The sequence below is a fragment of the Phyllostomus discolor genome, chromosome 6 (assembly GCF_004126475.2).
Source record: "Phyllostomus discolor isolate MPI-MPIP mPhyDis1 chromosome 6, mPhyDis1.pri.v3, whole genome shotgun sequence".
Classification (NCBI taxonomy): domain Eukaryota; kingdom Metazoa; phylum Chordata; class Mammalia; order Chiroptera; family Phyllostomidae; genus Phyllostomus; species Phyllostomus discolor.
The window spans coordinates 3,861,905-3,879,760 of record NC_040908.2 but is presented as its reverse complement, the minus strand read 5'-3'; the positions used below and the strand labels follow the sequence as shown (position 1 = coordinate 3,879,760).

The 17,856-nt window shown below is 36.3% G+C and overlaps 1 protein-coding gene across 3 annotated transcripts in view; it reads left to right on the top strand.

Annotated features, from left to right (window-relative positions):
• The window catches only part of ROCK2 (Rho associated coiled-coil containing protein kinase 2), a 111,607-nt gene that overhangs the window by 80,880 nt on the left and 12,871 nt on the right, over positions 1–17,856 (top strand). For all 3 annotated transcript variants that reach the window (XM_036027665.1, XM_036027663.1, XM_036027664.1), the window contains exons 12-29: positions 411–490; positions 644–692; positions 1,267–1,402; positions 1,496–1,587; positions 1,829–2,075; positions 2,595–2,701; positions 5,172–5,331; positions 7,898–8,058; positions 8,430–8,614; positions 10,320–10,389; positions 11,002–11,105; positions 11,269–11,455; positions 12,599–12,692; positions 12,787–12,881; positions 13,642–13,821; positions 13,996–14,164; positions 16,510–16,580; positions 17,514–17,602. In XM_036027665.1, the coding sequence (XP_035883558.1) occupies positions 411–490; positions 644–692; positions 1,267–1,402; positions 1,496–1,587; positions 1,829–2,075; positions 2,595–2,701; positions 5,172–5,331; positions 7,898–8,058; positions 8,430–8,614; positions 10,320–10,389; positions 11,002–11,105; positions 11,269–11,455; positions 12,599–12,692; positions 12,787–12,881; positions 13,642–13,821; positions 13,996–14,164; positions 16,510–16,580; positions 17,514–17,602 (2,276 nt within the window). The remainder of the gene's footprint in view (positions 1–410; positions 491–643; positions 693–1,266; positions 1,403–1,495; positions 1,588–1,828; positions 2,076–2,594; positions 2,702–5,171; positions 5,332–7,897; positions 8,059–8,429; positions 8,615–10,319; positions 10,390–11,001; positions 11,106–11,268; positions 11,456–12,598; positions 12,693–12,786; positions 12,882–13,641; positions 13,822–13,995; positions 14,165–16,509; positions 16,581–17,513; positions 17,603–17,856) is intronic.

The window sequence follows — 17,856 nt, the reverse complement described above, 5'->3', positions numbered from 1 at the left end:
ATTTGAGCATGTTCAATAAAATGTTCTGAATATTTGTTTTGGATGTAGACCTTTTATCTAGTAAGCACAAATGCTAACAATATTTTAAAATAAGTTCTTTGCAGAAGAACACTAGAGGATATCCTTTATTCATAACGAATGAGAAATTTGGTGTCATGAAAGAACTTTGCCAAGATTAGAGCTTCATTTGTATGTTTACTTAGTGTGTTCACACATACATGTGGACTGTCATAGACAGAAAGCAAGAGATGGAGGATTTTTTCCTCTGTCAATAAACATCACATTAGAAGATACAAATACTGTACAATAGAGATTATATTAAGTTGAAAGAAAAGAGGAGCTTGTCATTGTTTTCTTTAAGCCTCACACTTACAAAGTGTGAGCAAACTTTGTGTCTTGTTTTCTAACAGATTCAGAAAAAACTGTACACATTAGAAGAGCACCTCAGCACGGAGGTGCAAGCCAAAGAGGAGCTGGAGCAGAAGTGCAAGTATGTTTTGGAGATAGTTAAATAGTATATTATAAAATTTAAGTTTAAACATATTACCAAAAGTGTAATTATATGATTATTTTCAAATTTATAGTAAATGCTTTTTTGTCAGCTAGGAGTTATTTGTTTACTGTTTCTTTTGAAATTCCTTAGATCTGTTAATACTCGCCTAGAGAAAGCAGTGAAGGAGCTAGAAGAAGAGGTAAAGTTGCCCTGCCCTTTCATTGACGTTTTTGTTCATAAAAAGTTTTGGTGCCTGACTTATCTACAGAGTTCTCCCAGTACCATGTTAATTCATATCTTCATCTGTAATAAAACCCATGCTGTAGCGTGGGTGGACAGGACTGAAATTATAGAATAATCATGATAATAGGCTTCATTTTTGTTACGTATTTGTAAAACTTGAGTTAATTTAGAATGTATAGATATTTCAAGTAAAAAAATGTGTTTGTATTACTGACATGGATTAAAAACAGAAACCATTGTTTCCTTTATAAAATTTTTATTCATAACATTTTAGATTCAGGTTTTTATTATTTAAAGATGGTGATGGAATAGAAAGTTTGCTTTCAGTAGTAAACAAAATGCTTATAATATTGATTATTCAAGAGTAGTGTGCTATTTGAAAAATATGGAAACATTATAGTTTTAATAATACAGTAGTTACAGCTTTTATTTAGGCTTTTTATCTGTTTGAAATAACTGAAATAGTTTTTGTTTTTATTTGATTTTTATACATGCTCTTTTCCTGATAATAACTTTAAGCACTATTTCAGATTACCTTAAGGAAAAATGTGGAATCGGCATTAAGACAATTAGAGAGAGAAAAGGCTCTTCTTCAGCACAAAAATGCAGAATATCAGCGGAAAGCTGATCATGAAGCAGACAAGAAACGAAATTTGGAAAATGATGGTTTGTGGTGTAGAATATTAAATACTTATCAAAAAAATTGTGTGTGTGTATGTATTGCGTTGAAGCTTTCCACTAAAATGCTTTTTATCGTAGTTAACAGTTTAAAAGATCAACTTGAAGATTTGAAAAAAAGAAATCAGAATTCTCAGATATCCACTGAGAAAGTGAATCAACTCCAGAGACAAGTAAGTTGATCCCAATTTGTAATAAGGATATTGAAGTTTACTTATGATTGCCTGTTAATAGTTTTAATTGGCAATGTACAAAAGGATTTTGCCTCTATTTTTAAAAGGAAATTGTTAGGACATATTTTTAAGTTTTTGTTTATTTTAAATACTTTGTTGTGGGGTAAGAAACTGGAGCATTTTCATTATATACACCTGTATGTGTTTGTTTGTTGTTGTTTAACTTCGAATGGAATAACAGCTGGATGAAACCAATGCTTTGCTGCGAACAGAATCTGATACTGCAGCCCGGTTAAGAAAAAGCCAGGCAGAAAGTTCAAAACAGATTCAACAGCTGGAATCTAACAATAGAGATCTGCAGGATAAAAATTGCCTGTTGGAGACCGCCAAGTTAAAACTTGAAAAGGAATTTATCAATCTGCAGTCGGTTCTGGAATCCGAAAGGAGGGACCGAACCCATGGATCAGAGATCATTAATGATTTACAAGGTATTAACAGAGAGATTGCACTTGAATTCATCTTAATGATTCATGTTTCAGAAATAAATTTAGATGACAGATAATGTGCTGGGGTAGCGCATTTCTGAATATACTATTATTCTGTTATGTGAAGTTAGAGTATTAGAAATACATTAATGTAAAATTTTGTGAGCCAGAGATTTACTTTCAAATAGTTTGAAGTATTTTAAGTATTAAGCCACCTCCCAAGGTGGTAGATTGGATTCCAGTTGAGTTAACTGTAAAGTAGTATCTCAGCTATATCAACCATACTAATATCAACCATATCAACAGTTGTAAAACTTTTCATAAACAACTGCTTCAAAGTATGAGGTGATGTCCAGATTTCTTATTCTTAATATATACACTTTATGTGATATATTAATTATACACATATAATTACATGCTATATATAATTATATAGAAATATACATACATACTTTATATGTATATAGTATACATACACATACACTTTGTGGGTTTATCATTTTTTAAATGTTGTCATTTTAGGTAGAATATCTGGCCTGGAAGAAGATTTGAAGAGTGGCAAAATCTTACTCACAAAAGTAGAGATGGAGAAGAGACAACTACAGGAGAGGTTCACTGATTTGGAAAAGGTAGAACACGTGATGCTTTATTTTTGTGTTAGAAAATAACTGTAGAGTCTCGGATTGGAAAACTTATTCCGAAATGAGGGAGATCATTTATTTCTGCAGACTCATGGACTCTTTCACATTTAGACTGGGTTGTGTAGAGCGGGGATACATATGTATTTGTAAGGCTTGCCATAGCACTACACAAGCAGCCCTTAGTATGCTGGATGCTTATGGGGGGAGGGTCTCTCCTGGAGTGTGCATAATGAGGATGCTTCTCTCTAGGGGTCCAAGGAAGGCTCACATTTTCACTAATTACATGTCTTAAAAGTTACATAAAATTATCATGACTTTCAGCATTTAGAAGTTTTTTTTTTTAACAAGGTGTATGTGTGTGTTTTAAATATTTTTATTTATTTATTTTTAGGGAGGGAGAGAGAGAGAGAAAGAGAGAGGGAGAAACATCAATGTGCGGTTGCTGGGGGTTATGGCCTGAAACCCAGGAATGTACCCCGGCTGGGAATCGAACCTGGGACACTTTGGTTCCCAGCCCGCGCTCAATCCACTGAGCTACGCCAGCCAGGGCTAGAAGTTTGTTTTTTTTTTAAATACTGTAAGCTAGGGATAATTTCTAGGCTCTGTAAAGTTAATATTTTTTCATTTACTTATTTGTTCATTTAAGTATGTAATGTATCACCTGTGGCAGAAGTATCAGGATGCATGCAGTCCAGTCTAATGGGTGATTTCTAAAGTAGTAATGAATCATAGCGCTAATTACAGTGCAGCGTAGTAAGTTGAATGGTGGCGGCTTGGATGAGGGAGATGAGCAGGTGCACAGGGCGACTCCCTGACAGGGCAGGCCGGTCGGCAGGGGAGAGGTGCACTCCGAGTTGGGGAGGACAGCACAGGCCGAGGCACCGAGGATGGGAAGTTGGAAAAAGCTAGTCTGCCTAGTTAATTACAAACTGTTCAATATTTCTGGAATATAGAGCAGGGGCAACAAATTTTAATCTTTTAAGAGAAAGGTAGTAAATATTTTAGGCTTTGCAGGCCTTAGAGTCTCCGTAGCAACTACCCAGTTATGCTGCAGTACCTAAAGGAATGGGTGTGGCTGTGTTCCAGTGAAGTTCTACAAAAATAGCAGGCCAGTCTGGTCCTCCCCTCCAAGAGTGGGAATTCAGTGGCCAGAGTGAGGCTGTAGAGCTAGGCGTGAGCTAGATCATGCAAGATTTTGAATACTCTGTTAATAGTTTCTTTAAGTAATGGACTGGTCACTGAAGATTTTTAAAGTGGTCAATCACCGTGTACCATGTGGAGAGTAGATTCGAGGAGGATGAGGTAAGTGGTAGAGGCTAGTCAGGCCTCTTAAGCATTCAGGTAATGGAGACGTAACCAGTGCCGTGGCTAAAAAGATGGAAATAAGGGTGAATCTGAGGAATGTTTGGGGGAGGCATGTTTGGCAGCAGTTAGTAGTTGGTTAGATGTGGCATGTGAGTAGCAAGCACTCCAGGATGAGTTCAGGTGCTTAGTTTGTGACAAGAGACAAGTGCCATCGGTTAATAAAGAATGAGAGAAGAATGGCTCTCGTAGAGGAAATAATGATAGATCTATTTTAGTCATAAGTTTGGGGAGCCTGTGAGACAGCCACATTAGGGCATCCACAAAGCAGTAAGTCATGGTAATAGGAGCTATAGCAGTATTTGCGATTCATCGGTATAGCAGTAGCTGGAGTCATGCGAATGGAAGAGCCCATCTGGGAAGAATTTGTTTAGAGCAGTGGTTTTTTCAGGACAGATATTGGTGAATTATTAGTGTAAAAAGTCATTTTCAGTATTCAGGATTTTATTTAAAACACAAAAGAAATACCTACATTTATGATACGAACTATAGAAAACAAAGAATTAGAAAATCATCTGAGGATATGTAGAACATAAACTGACTTCTATTATTAAAGATTCTCGACTTAAAATACATGTCCTGAGATTGATATAGCAAAAGGAAACATTTGGTATGTTTTAAAAGTTTGAGAAATGATAATATAGGAAAAGGAGAAGCATTGTGGCTAAAGACACTACTTCCAAGAACACCGGCATTCAGGGGGTGTTCGGGGGGGAACTTCACAAGCGCCAGGCGAGGTGAGCACACGAGGGGGAGAACCAATTGAGTTCGGTGACACATAGTTTCCAGGGCAGCAGTGAGTTCCAGTGAGGGAAGACTGAAAAGTGTCTATTGAATTTGATATTGAGAATATCATGGGTCACTTGACTGAGATCGAATGATCTCAGCATGGCCTCAGAGTAGTGGAGTGGAGGTGCGGCAGTGGGGGTAGTGGGAAGAGAGCTGGCACAGGGCACAGATGACTTGTACAGGAATCGGAATGGATAGAGGAGGGAAAGTATTGGGCATTCTTAGTGAGTCTATAAAAAATCCTCATAAGCTTTTGAAATCGTCAGCCAGTCTTTTTTGTTATAGCTGTCATTTTAATCTTTAATAGGAGAAGAACAACATGGAGATAGATATGACATACCAACTAAAAGTTATACAGCAGAGCTTGGAACAAGAAGAAGCTGAACATAAAGCTACAAAAGCACGGCTGGCAGATAAAAATAAGATTTATGAATCCATTGAAGAAGCTAAATCAGAAGCCATGAAAGGTACACATTTTTATGAGGGTTTTCCTGTAGCATTTTACTAAGACTTGATTCTGTGTTCAATCAATTCTTTGATTTTGAAAATACTTGTTTGTATTTTATTTTCAAATACTGGGAGGGAAGCACTGTCACGGAAGCTTTACACATATGTGTGTCCCCTCCCCATAGCAACAGTCATCTCTAAGGCAAGAGGGCCCAGACAACAGAATTCAACAACGTTTTTAGTATTTTGGTGCTGTTGGTGGTGACAGGCATACAGAATATGAAGTCCTGCTACACTCCTCAGATTTGGGGGGGGGTGCTCTTTTGTTAATAACTTAGTTCGATATTTCATCAGCTTGTGGTTCCTGCCACTTTCTTCAAGATAAATATTTTAAAATAATAGCTGAATTAACTAAAATAGAAGCACACTGACATTTTGGAGCTCTGGCATAAAGAAGATACTAGCTAGATTTGATCAAAACCATGCAATACTGATAAATGTAGGGTAAGATAACTGAGTTTGCTTTTCCACAAGCCAGCCTGTATCTTGGAATTGTTTTAGGTTAAATACTTATTTTCCAAACTGAGTGTTTATAATTATGATGGGTTTGAAATTCCAAAGTGAATCAATATTCTTGTGAAAGATTCATAAAACTCTTAACAGAAACTTTATTTCATGTTAAAATATAACATTTATGAATAACTTAGCAAAAACTAGGTTTTTAGTGAATATAATTGGAATTGAAGGTTTTTGTTAATGGTAGTGTAAGGCACTGATTCGGGTTGATGAAAGATGAAATGGTGCTTTACTTGGAAAAACTGGGTTAGAAGAGATGAAGTTGGTGGCCCTGTTTCCCTGTCTATGGCCTAGAAGACAGAGTGGAATTTCTTTTGAGGTACAATTTGGTGCAATAAAATGCAAACATTTTTCATATTTGTAGTGTACACATGTAACTATTACCCAAACAAAGTGTAGAATCTATTTTTTCATCACCTTGGTAAATTCACTTATGCCTCCTTCTATTTTCTATGCCCACATTAGGGTGATTATTTTCTTTTTAAATGAGTGCACTTGTTCATAGATTATTCTCTGAAATAATGAAAATAAATTCTGTATAATAATAACTACCATTTTTAAACTCCTTTTTACAGCACTGTCTTAAGATGTATGATGCATTAGGTATTTTACATAAGTACATAAAACTTAAATATTATAGGTGATACTCAAATCTGGGTCTAAATCCTTTGATCTTTCCACTGCATATTATTGCCTACTTTGATTAAGAATATAACTTCACCATCAATGAATTACTACTTATGTGATCTTGCCTAGTTACTTAAACTTTTGTGCCTTGTTTCCAATAAAGGGACAATTAAAGTATTAGATTATTGTGAAAACCAAGTGCAATGATACATGAACAGTGCTTAGAAATGCTAGCTGTTATTAGTGATATGTGAAAAAGTTTCATTTTTCTACACTTTTGAAGACAATTCATTAAAAACTGAAAGTCGTAGGCTTAGTTTTTAGTTAGTATAACTTTGTAGTAAATGATAACTAGACATTGAGCTTCAGGTATGAAGGAGCAGAGGGACCTAGTTGGATTTGAACAAGTTTTCTAATTGGGGTATCAAAAGGTAAGTTCAGCTGTAATACCTTACATTTAATAGGGAGTAACTTGATTAGACATAAACTTTGCCTGCTGTACACTTTGAAATTGAAAAAGGCTTTTAAAAGCCTTTTCTGATTAATAAAACAAAAGCTGTTGCAAGTCTTTAGGAAAATATAAGAAAGTGTAAACTAAGTAAAGATTAACCATAATCCTAGTAACCAGGGTGACACTTGTATACTTTCTCAGTTTTTTCATAGTTTTGCTTTTTTTCTTTTAACAATACTGTGAACATTTTCTTGGTTCATTAAAAATTCTTTTTTAATAGAGACAACTTACTGTTTGCCGTGCGCCAGGCATCATTTAAGTGCTACACATATACTAACTCAGAATCTGTGTAACTTCCCTGCGAGGGTAGGTACTGTTACTACCATTCTAGAGATAAGGTAACTGAGCCTCAGGAAGGTTAATTAACTTGACCAGTCAAATAATTAGGAAGTGGTTTAAACTCCACAAGTTTGCCTCCAGAGCACAGTCCCCTCCACCTCCCTAAAACGTAGCTCTTACCCTTGTCTAGTAATATGCCAAGACGGAAAGAGCCATAGAAAGAGGTCAGAGAATCTACCTGACTGTCAGGAAAGGCAGGTAACAGTGAGAGGCACAGAATATCAGGAAAATAAAAGAAGTCTGTATTTAAAAGATACTCATATCTTTTAGAGCCATAAATAAAGGTAGGATTATTTTACTTCCATTAGAACGGACGTAATATTGCAGAGGCATACCCTGCAAATGAAACACCTAACTTTCAAAAACAAAACTGCTGACGTTTCAAATACAGTAACAGGAATGATGAAAATATTAAACTGGGGATTAAAAAATGTTTTTAAGGAGCACCATTTGCTACAATTTTTATTAATACTGCATCATGTATTTGATATGGTTCTTTTGTTTGTAAATTTATGTTAATTTTGTGGCAATAGAAATGGAAAAAAAGCTCTTGGAAGAAAGGATTTTAAAACAGAAAGTAGAGAACTTGCTGCTGGAAGCTGAGAAAAAATGCTCTATATTAGACTGTGACTTTAAACAGTCACAGCAGAAAATAAATGAACTCCTTAAACAGAAAGATGTGCTAAATGAAGATGTAAGTATGTTTATTAATAAATAATAAACTATTTAATAAATTAATAGTAAACTGGGTTTATTTGTAAGGTACAATGATGGTTTCATAATTAAAATTTTTTTTCTTACTCTATGACCTTTTAATTTTAGTGAATTTGGGTAATATATTAAATGAATCATAATTTTAAGAACTTGAGCTATTTTTACCATAAAGACCATACTTTATTTAAAAACTATAACCATAAAAAATACAAAAAATATATTTTACTCTGAAATGAATTTACTACATAAGGACAAAAATCTGTTTTGAGTCATCATATAGGCTGCCAGCTTCATTGATAAAAAAATCAAAATTATTTACTTACATATCAAGGTACACAATTTATTTTTTAGGTTAGAAACTTGACATTAAAAATAGAGCAGGAAACTCAAAAGCGCTGCCTCACACAAAATGACTTGAAGATGCAAACACAGCAAGTCAACACACTAAAAATGTCAGAAAAGCAGTTAAAACAAGAGAATAATCATCTCATGGAAATGAAAATAAACTTGGAAAAACAGAATGCTGAACTTCGAAAGTAAGTTAATTATTTGAAACAAAGTTTTACTAATATGCAAAACTATCCACATATAATATTTTAAATTTGGTTTATCTGGGATTTTTTTTTTTACCATTTATTTCCTTGACCATTTGTCTCTTTTTTCCCCGTACAAGTAATGCGTTGTGCCACTGTTGTTCTTTAAGATCGGACTTGCTTCCCCAGCACTTTTGTCTGCTGCCGCCTCAGTATGAGAGAGCAGTGGGAAGGGGGTGGTGGTGCTGGAGCGGAAGAGAATGTCTGGTTTCTCCGCCCGTGCTCCTCACCTTCCTTCTCGGGGCTGGCTCTCGAGCTTGTTGTCCGTTGTCCGTGCATTGTCTGTCTGTTCCTTTAGTGTGTGGGACCTGGAAATGTTTCATTGTTAAGCAAATACCATGTAAAATTTTAAAACATTTTTCCAGGATATACTCTAGTGCTCTATGCACTTAGAAAATATATTAAAATAACATTTTGAAAAACTGTAATTTTGCATTTTAAAAAAATTATTTATTTATTTTAGACAGAGGGGAAGGGAGGGAGAAAGAGAAGGAGAGAAACATCAGTGTGTGGTTGCCTCTCACAGGCCCCCCTAATGGGGACCTGACCCACAACCCAGGCATGTGCTCTGACTGGGAATCCAACCCGTGACCCTTTAGTTCACAGGCTGGCACTCAGTCCATTGAGCCACACCAGCCAGCACTCATTTTTGCTTTATTTAAGAAGCCTAAAATTAACTTATTTCAGCCTAACCTCTTAAATGGGGTATTAGGCTCGCTTTTAATTTTATTTATAATTTAATTTTACTTCTGTATTGAAGATTAACATACAGAGAAAGTACACGTTTCTTTCTTAAAGATTAACATACATACAGGAAAAGTACACAGATGATAAGTGTGGAGCTCACTGAGTTTTTACAAAATGTAAAATCTGTGCAGTTACCATCTACATTTAGATATAAAATTCCGTACTCTTTACCTCCCCTCCCGCCTTCTCCCATTCAGTCATATGAGATAACCAATTTTGGGTTTCTCTTTTAATTCTATACTTGCTTAGCATAAATGGCTGATTATAGTGCATGTATAAGAATATGTAATTTAGACTCTTAAAAATTACTGAGGTTGCCCTGGCTGGTGTGGCTCAGTTGGATGGAGTGTTGTCCCGTAGACCGGTTAGTCGCAGGTTCAGTTCCTGGTCAGGGCACATACCCAGGTTCTGGATTCGATTCCCAGTTGAGGTGTGTACAAGAGGGCAGCCGATGGATGTTTCTCTCTCACATCTGTCTCTCCCACCCCTTTCCTCTTTCTAAGAGCAATGAAAAAATGTCCTCGGGTGAGGATAGAATTTTTTTTGTAATTATTGATCACCATAGAATTTTTTTTATCTGAGATATATCTAATGGTATTTTTTTGTCTTAGAAATTAAAACTGAGAGAATTTTAAAATATAAAAACATAAAAACACATTTCATTAGCTGTTGGAGTGATGACGTCATATGTCATTTAGCTTCAACAGAAGTCCGTGTACACTCGTGAGAGGATGAGAGTTAAGAACAGTGATGCTTATGTAGCATTATGAAAATGATTTGACCTCGTGGAGTGTCTGAAAGGGTCCGAGGGACTCGCAGGGGGTTCTCACACTACATTTCAAGAGTTTCTGGTTTTAATACGTGTGTAACTCATTTAACATTTGACTCAATATTACCACAGAGAACGTCAAGATGCAGATGGACAAATGAAAGAGCTCCAAGATCAGCTTGAAGCAGAACAGTATTTCTCAGTAAGTTCCAAACACATTAGTTTGAAAATTTTTATATTTGTAGAACTAAAAAAAAAATTGCTGCACAGCCTGGAGAATGATCCTTGTCTTTAGAATAGATTATCATTGTTAGAAAAATAGTTGTAAGCACACGCCTGTCCCTTATGAAATTGATTAAAAGCATTGCTTTTAGAGGAAGGCCATGTTTTCATAATGAAACACATAAAATTTTTATTTTAACTTCATACTTTTTTGAGCTCAGTTTTAAAATATGAAATAGTAGCTGTTGTCTCTGTTTCACCAATTTAAGCCAACAAAATTATCTAGTCTAAATTAGTAATATTTTTTTGGCTCTTCATCCCTACCAATCTGTATCATTTAATGAGAAATCCTAGTATGATATCCAGCTGAAAATTATGCTTCTGAATCATTAGCTGAACTTATTAGTTAATTGGTTGATTATAAGAAAATGGAAAAGCTCATTAAACTATTAATTTGTTCAGTGGCTCAACATTACTCAGTGTTATGAATATATTTTTATGTACTCAACTTTTTGTGTAGATAGATTTCAAATGTAAAAATAATATTCTTGATGGTGATGGTGGTTTATGTTCGTTATATTTTTCTGTGTAGACCCTCTATAAGACACAGGTTAGGGAACTTAAAGAAGAATGCGAAGAAAAGACCAAGCTTTGTAAGGAGTTACAGCAGAAGAAACAGGAATTACAGGATGAGAGGTAAGGACAGGGTCCTGTCTCTTTGGTTCACAGGCACGTACCCTGCTCCCAGAAGGGGGCCTGCTACACCCAAATAAAAATTGGTTAATGAAGCGAATTAGACACAAACTGTGACTTCATAGTGAAAAATTGAACATTAAGATGATCTGTCTCTAAAATGTAGGGACTCCTTGGCTGCTCAGCTGGAGATCACCTTGACCAAAGCAGATTCTGAGCAGCTGGCACGTTCAATTGCTGAAGAACAATATTCTGACTTGGAAAAAGAGAAAATCATGAAAGAGCTGGAGATCAAAGAGATGATGGCTAGGCACAAACAGGAACTCAGTGAAAAAGATGCTACAATTGCGTCTGTAAGTAAATTCTTGGTTCTTTCTTTATTATAATTAAATTACTATATCATAAATCATCTTTAGAAGCACTAGGAAGATATTGTAACATAGATCTAAATGAAGAATTATACATGCCAGCTACAAGATTTCCAACCACTCAAACATCAGCTTCTCAGCGTTGTTTATACTCATCACATTGGCAGAGATTCAATAACTCGACTAATTTTAAATGTTGGAGGATGTCTGGAAAATGGCATTCATATTTATCGCTGTGAAGCATGTAGATTTAGTATCACATAGAATAGTATGGTCATCTCCAGTAAATTTTAAACATTCATATTATCCAAAGGCAGTCCACACACGTTAGAGTGAATTGCTAGAGGGATCCAGGCATAGTGCTCACAGCAGCATGAATGTCCGTAGTATTAAAAACTCAGATGTCTTGTCAGTAGGTGAATGGGTGGATGGATGGAATGTGGTAGAATATGAAACTCCCGTATCAGTTAAATGAATCGCTTAAGCCTCTATGTCAACAACCCAATATAATACTGAGTGAAAGCAGCTACAGAAAGATAGATGCAGCATGGTGCTCTTCGTGGCTAACTTAAAATCACATAAAACACTATATATTGTTTCATGTTGATGTAGTAAAATATACAGTCATGAAGGAAAAGGATGAAACACAGAGTTCACAGTAAAAACTCCTTCAGGAAGGAAGAGCAGGAGGATTTGGAGAGAACACAGAAGAACATCAACTTTCTTTAGTAAAATTTTATTTTCTGTTTTAAAATAATGTTCTGAAAGAAATACTGCAGTTTTTAATTTTGTTTATTCTTTATGGTAGAATGCAGAGCTTTGTTATAGTTATTTGCTTTTTTCAGTTTATTTAAATAAATGTTTTTCTCATTAAAAGTACTGCCTAAGGGGTATTTGAGAGAAGGACAGTTTTTTTGGCTTCTGGGGGTGCATATGAAGTTTATTGCGGTTAGGAAAATCTCTTCAAGAGCGAAGTTTGGGAAGGTGACAAAGACAGGACATCTAGAGATAGATGTACTTAGAAAAACAAGAGTTGTAGCAACGTTCTAGGATATTTTCATTTTGAATTACTACTTTATAACAAATTTGTAATTGGAGTGTGATATTTATTCTACTTTAATTTCTTAGCTTGAGGAAACTAATAGGACACTAACTAGTGATGTTGCCAATCTTGCAAATGAGAAAGAAGAATTAAATAACAAATTGAAAGATGCCCAAGAACGTATGTATTAACAAAGAATGTTTATTTTAAATATACTTCATAGTTGTAAGTGGCTTAGTTATAGATACAATGTTTACATTTTTCCATCTTTCAGAACTGTCGAGGTTGAAAGACGAAGAGATAAGTGCGGCAGCTATTAAAGCACAGTTCGAGAAGCAGCTGTTAACAGAGAGAACACTCAAAACCCAAGTATGTATAATAAACTCTAGATAGGATTTTGCATTTTTTTAGTTTATGTCTTTTACAGTTTATTCTGGTGTTACAGATTGTCCACAGCAATCATTGAATGTATCAGTGTTTATGAACAGTCACAGTTATCTGATTTTTGCCAAGTTAGTAGAAGCTAGATTTGATTAACATTGTCCAGGTCAATGTTTATTTAAGTTTTTTATTGATTTTTTTCATATCCAGTCACATTCCCTCCTAGTTTTTTATCATAATCTGATAAGGTTTTTTTTCTTTCTAATAAACTATAGAGAGTGGCCATTTGCTGACAGCCTGGAAAAGGGTCAGTCTGTGACAGGGTACTTGTGATTATTGACCACCTTCCGCCAGCGCTCACGGTTGTATGTACACCACCCGTGCTCGTGGGTCCCAGGGGCTCTGCTCTGTGGTGGGACATGTATTTTATCAGTGTGATGCCACTGCAAGTAAAAATCTCTCTTGAAACTAAAATCTCAAAGTGACAAAGTGACATGAGGTCGAACCCATAAACATTTCAAGTCACAGTTCTCAGAAAACATGAGTGAAAAACTAACAGAGTACAGACTGGGGAAGGATAAAAAGTAATGAAAGGAGGCGTGTTACTTAATGTCAGGTGTTTCTGGGTGGCCCTGTGTAAAGCGACGAAGATTATCAGTGGTTGTATAACTTGCTATGGGTGAGTTACCAAGATACCATCAGCATAATGTATTTTATTTATTCATATTCTTGTTCTTATGTTTTTAAGGCTGTGAATAAGTTGGCCGAGATCATGAATCGAAAAGAACCTATCAAACGCGGCAGCGACACAGATGTGCGGCGAAAAGAGAAGGAGAATAGAAAGCTCCACATGGAGCTTAAATCTGAACGCGAAAAATTGACGCAGCAGATGATCAAGTATCAGAAAGAACTGAATGAAATGCAGGCCGTAAGGACGCTTTTTGAACTCTAGACTGAAGACTTCTGTTTTAAGAAGTAGATTTTAATATCTGCGTATATTTTATTGGTTATAGAACATTTCTGTCAATAATTATTGAACTAAGAAGCAAAGTCACGAGATATGTGGCATCCAGTTAATATAACGTAATTTACTTTCCAATAGCAAATAGCTGAAGAGAGCCAGATTCGAATTGAACTGCAGATGACACTGGACAGCAAAGACAGTGACATTGAGCAGCTGCGGTCGCAGCTCCAGGCCTTACACATGGGCATGGACAGCTCCAGCACAGGCAGTGGGCCCGGGGACGCCGAGGCGGATGATGGGTTTCCAGGTACAAGCTTGTTTTTAGCCCTTGTGTGTGTTTTTATTAGAAGACTTTTGTCTTTAATATAAATCTGATGATTGTTTTAAAGCCCTGTGACTGACTTGGTTCTTGAGGAAAAATGTCATTTCTTTAAGGGAAAAACCTACTCCTTGGAGTGAGGATTCAAACAACAGTTTAAACTTCCTTTACTTAGTGATTTTTGATGAAATTTTTCATTAAAAAACTCAAAGGAAAATTCCACATATGTAGTTATTTAAATTAGCTCACTATATAGTTCAGGTAGCTCTCTTTTTAGGTTTTCATTTTTTCTTCTCTTAACTCTTTTCTGCGTTCTTACCTTTTTTGTGTTGGGTGTTTAGTCCATATCACTCAGTCACACACTGTGGAGTCCCTGTCCTTCTCCTACCAGCGCTCCTCCACCTCCCTCAATATTGCCACTAAGCCTGCCAGCTCTCGCCCGCTCCTTGACCCTGACTCTGACTCTGACTCTGACTCAGAAGAAGACTCTTTGCCTAACTTACCTGTTTCGTCGGGACCTGATGATACAGGTGATATCCCGAAAACCTCTCACCTTTCTCACTGTCCTTAATTTTAGTCCTCGTGAAAAACTTTGAAACATTAACCATTCACTAACCCTAACCAGTTGCTCTAGTCTCAATTAAAAAGAGACCGCTGCATGAACAAAGAGTTTGTTTTCAGGGTGTCTGCACACGGCATTGCTGTTACTGTGCAATTGATGGATTTATTTTGTTGGCTTACAAGAAATGAGGCAGTGCTTTGCATCATTTAAGAGCGTATGGTTTCACAGCCTGTTTTATCCATTTTCAACCAAGTAGAAATTCTTTCTGAAATTTCATATCCAGAGTGACAGTACAGAAAAGACATGTAGGCTGTCTTAGAGGATGCGCTTGGGTTTTTAGTGAGGGCTCACCTAGGCACCATTTCGCTAGGCCTTAAAAGAGTACAAGACAATTTGACCTGATCTTTGTCCTTGTAGTACAAATGAAGAAACTGGACAGAAAACACATAAAATTATGTTTAACACCAAGTTAGCATAAGTACAAAAACATGTACTGTAGATGCCACAGAAAATTAGAGTAGGAACAGTTGAATGTGAGATAAAATGTAGCCTCTTATTGGGGGGAGTGGTGGGGGGAAATGGAGACAACTGTAGTTGAACAACAATAAAAAATAAAATTAAAAAAATCAAAGTAAAATAACAATAGTTACCATATTTTGCCATGTATAATGCTTTCCCGTGTATAATGCGCACTTATTTTTCCCTCAAAAATTGGGGCCAAAAAATACGCATTATACATGGCAAAATGCTACATTGTCACCACATTTCCTGGGTATACATCAGTATATAATACACAACACAAGTGGTTGTATTGAAGTTGTTTTAGAGCTTAGCAACAAATTATTTCAGTCTTGTGCCTATTGTTAGAAGTCATCTGATTTAGCCCCTTAAACTGGTGTGGGACCGTGTCCAGGGCTGCCCATGCAGGCTGTTTTGATGACAGTGTTCTGTGGGAGAGTTTGGGAGGTGAGAGGGTGTGTGGGGGCTGGGGTCGGAGGCCGTCCCTGTGTGACCTTCCTGCGGGCACGGAGGAGTAAGGAGAGTCTGTGTGAGGCGTCTCGCACGGCCCAGACCTGCAGTGGATGTAAAACAAGTGATAGGTACTTTTCTTATTAGAATAATGTCAAAACGTTTATTTTACTTAGTTTATTAAAAGATATTAATGAAATGCCAGTAGAATAAATTTTAAGTATTCAGTTTCCTTTACAAGAATTTTATTGATTTTGGTGTTTTGGAATTTAGAAATCTTTTGGTTATATTTCTACTCATTAATCAAACTTAATCTATAATGTACACAATTCTATTTCATTTTATTACAGCCATTCTAAAAGTTCATTTTTCCCAAACATGGAATTACTCAAAGTGTTTTCTCGTAGAAGAAAACGTGTGGTATATCTACAGCTAGGCCTCCTTCCAGAGGAAAAACAGGGGACTCCACCTCAGGTTGATTAGTGAGAACAGAGAGCTGCTTCTCTTTCTGGCAACTTTTCTGCTGGACTTTGCAAATGCTTGGATTTAACCAGTGGGGCGTTTGACTTTATAAACTACAGAATATGTATTTCCAATGTGATATAACCTGGATTTTGTTGGCATTGCAGAGCTTGCTTATACTGATCCTGCATTATTATTATATCCCAGATAATGTGCAGTGTTAAATTCTGAAGGGTGTAATTGATTTGTTTTGTGACTTTTATGTTAAAATTGTATTAAATTTCCCATTTTTTTAGGAGAATTTTTCTATTTTTCCTCATATCTTGGGTTTTTCTTATAGAATCAAGACTAGAGGGATGGCTTTCACTGCCTGTGAGAAATAACACTAAGAAGTTCGGATGGGTTAGAAAGGTAAGTGGTGCTTCAGAATATGGCCTTTCGCTTCATTCTTGGTGGGTTTGGCTACAGCCCTTTCACTTCTGCCGTTGTAAGGTACACCTAACTGACGTAACTGGGGCATTGAGACGCATACACCTCCTTTGTGCTTTCTGAGTTGGAGTGATACAATTTTATGTATCTCTGTAAAAAGTAACTTTGTCATTAATAGATTGTTACTAATAAAACATGTTTTGGTGATAAGAAAACAGAAACCCGTGCTTTGGCGCTTTTGGTGGGAAAACAACTCTGGATATGACAGAAAGACCCCCTTACTTCTTTTCCTCTGTTACTGTGATTATTGATGTTATCCTGTTCCTTTTTGATGTGTGCAGTTCATTCAGGTACTTCGTGGTAACACAGTACCGCAGGCTGGGTAGCTTAGGAAAAACAGAAACTTACTCCTCGTGGTTCCGGACGCTGGAGGTCCAGGACGCCGGCGTGCTTGGGCTGTGGTGAAGGCCCTCTTCCGGACCGCAGACCCCCGCTGAGCCCTCCCGGGGCAGAAGGGGCTCGGAACCCCCCTTACAAGACCATCCGTCCCCTTCGTGAGGGCTTTGCTCTCCTGACCTAGCCACCTTCCGAAGGCCGTCCTCCTGACAGTGTCCCGTCAGGTGTTAGGTCTGATGCACTAACCTGAGTGGAGCATAAACAGCAATAGGTCACCTGTGCTGTTGGATCTTGAAGCCACATCAGCCTAAAAATATGTCTGATTCATTTTTAATTTGCTTATTCAAATTATATACAAGCAACATTTTTTATTATTTTAAAGAAGACTTTTCTAAGGGTGTGTTAAGAACTTTTAGTTCTTTAACTTAGGTATTTTATGTGATTTTTATTGCTAAAAGAAAATAAAATATATGTCAATTTTAATCATTGTTTAATTTCTTCCCTTCCTCTTTTGAACAGTATGTGATTGTGAGCAGTAAGAAGATTCTTTTCTATGACAGTGAACAAGATAAAGAACAATCTAATCCTTACATGGTTTTAGATATAGAGTAAGTGTTTTTTACTAGAATATTTAAGAACTTCATTTTCTACAGTATAAGAGAGTAATGCCATTTTTTGTCAAGTTAATGTAATGTATTTCTCATATGGTATATGTATTTACTCATACAGGATAGCTCCTGCTGTACTGTTGGTACATTTTTTATATTTGCTTCATACAGATGGAAGTCTAGGATATGAAGTTAGCCAAAACATTTTTACTTCATGTGTCTTTACTATGTTGTTTTCTGAAACTAATCATAAA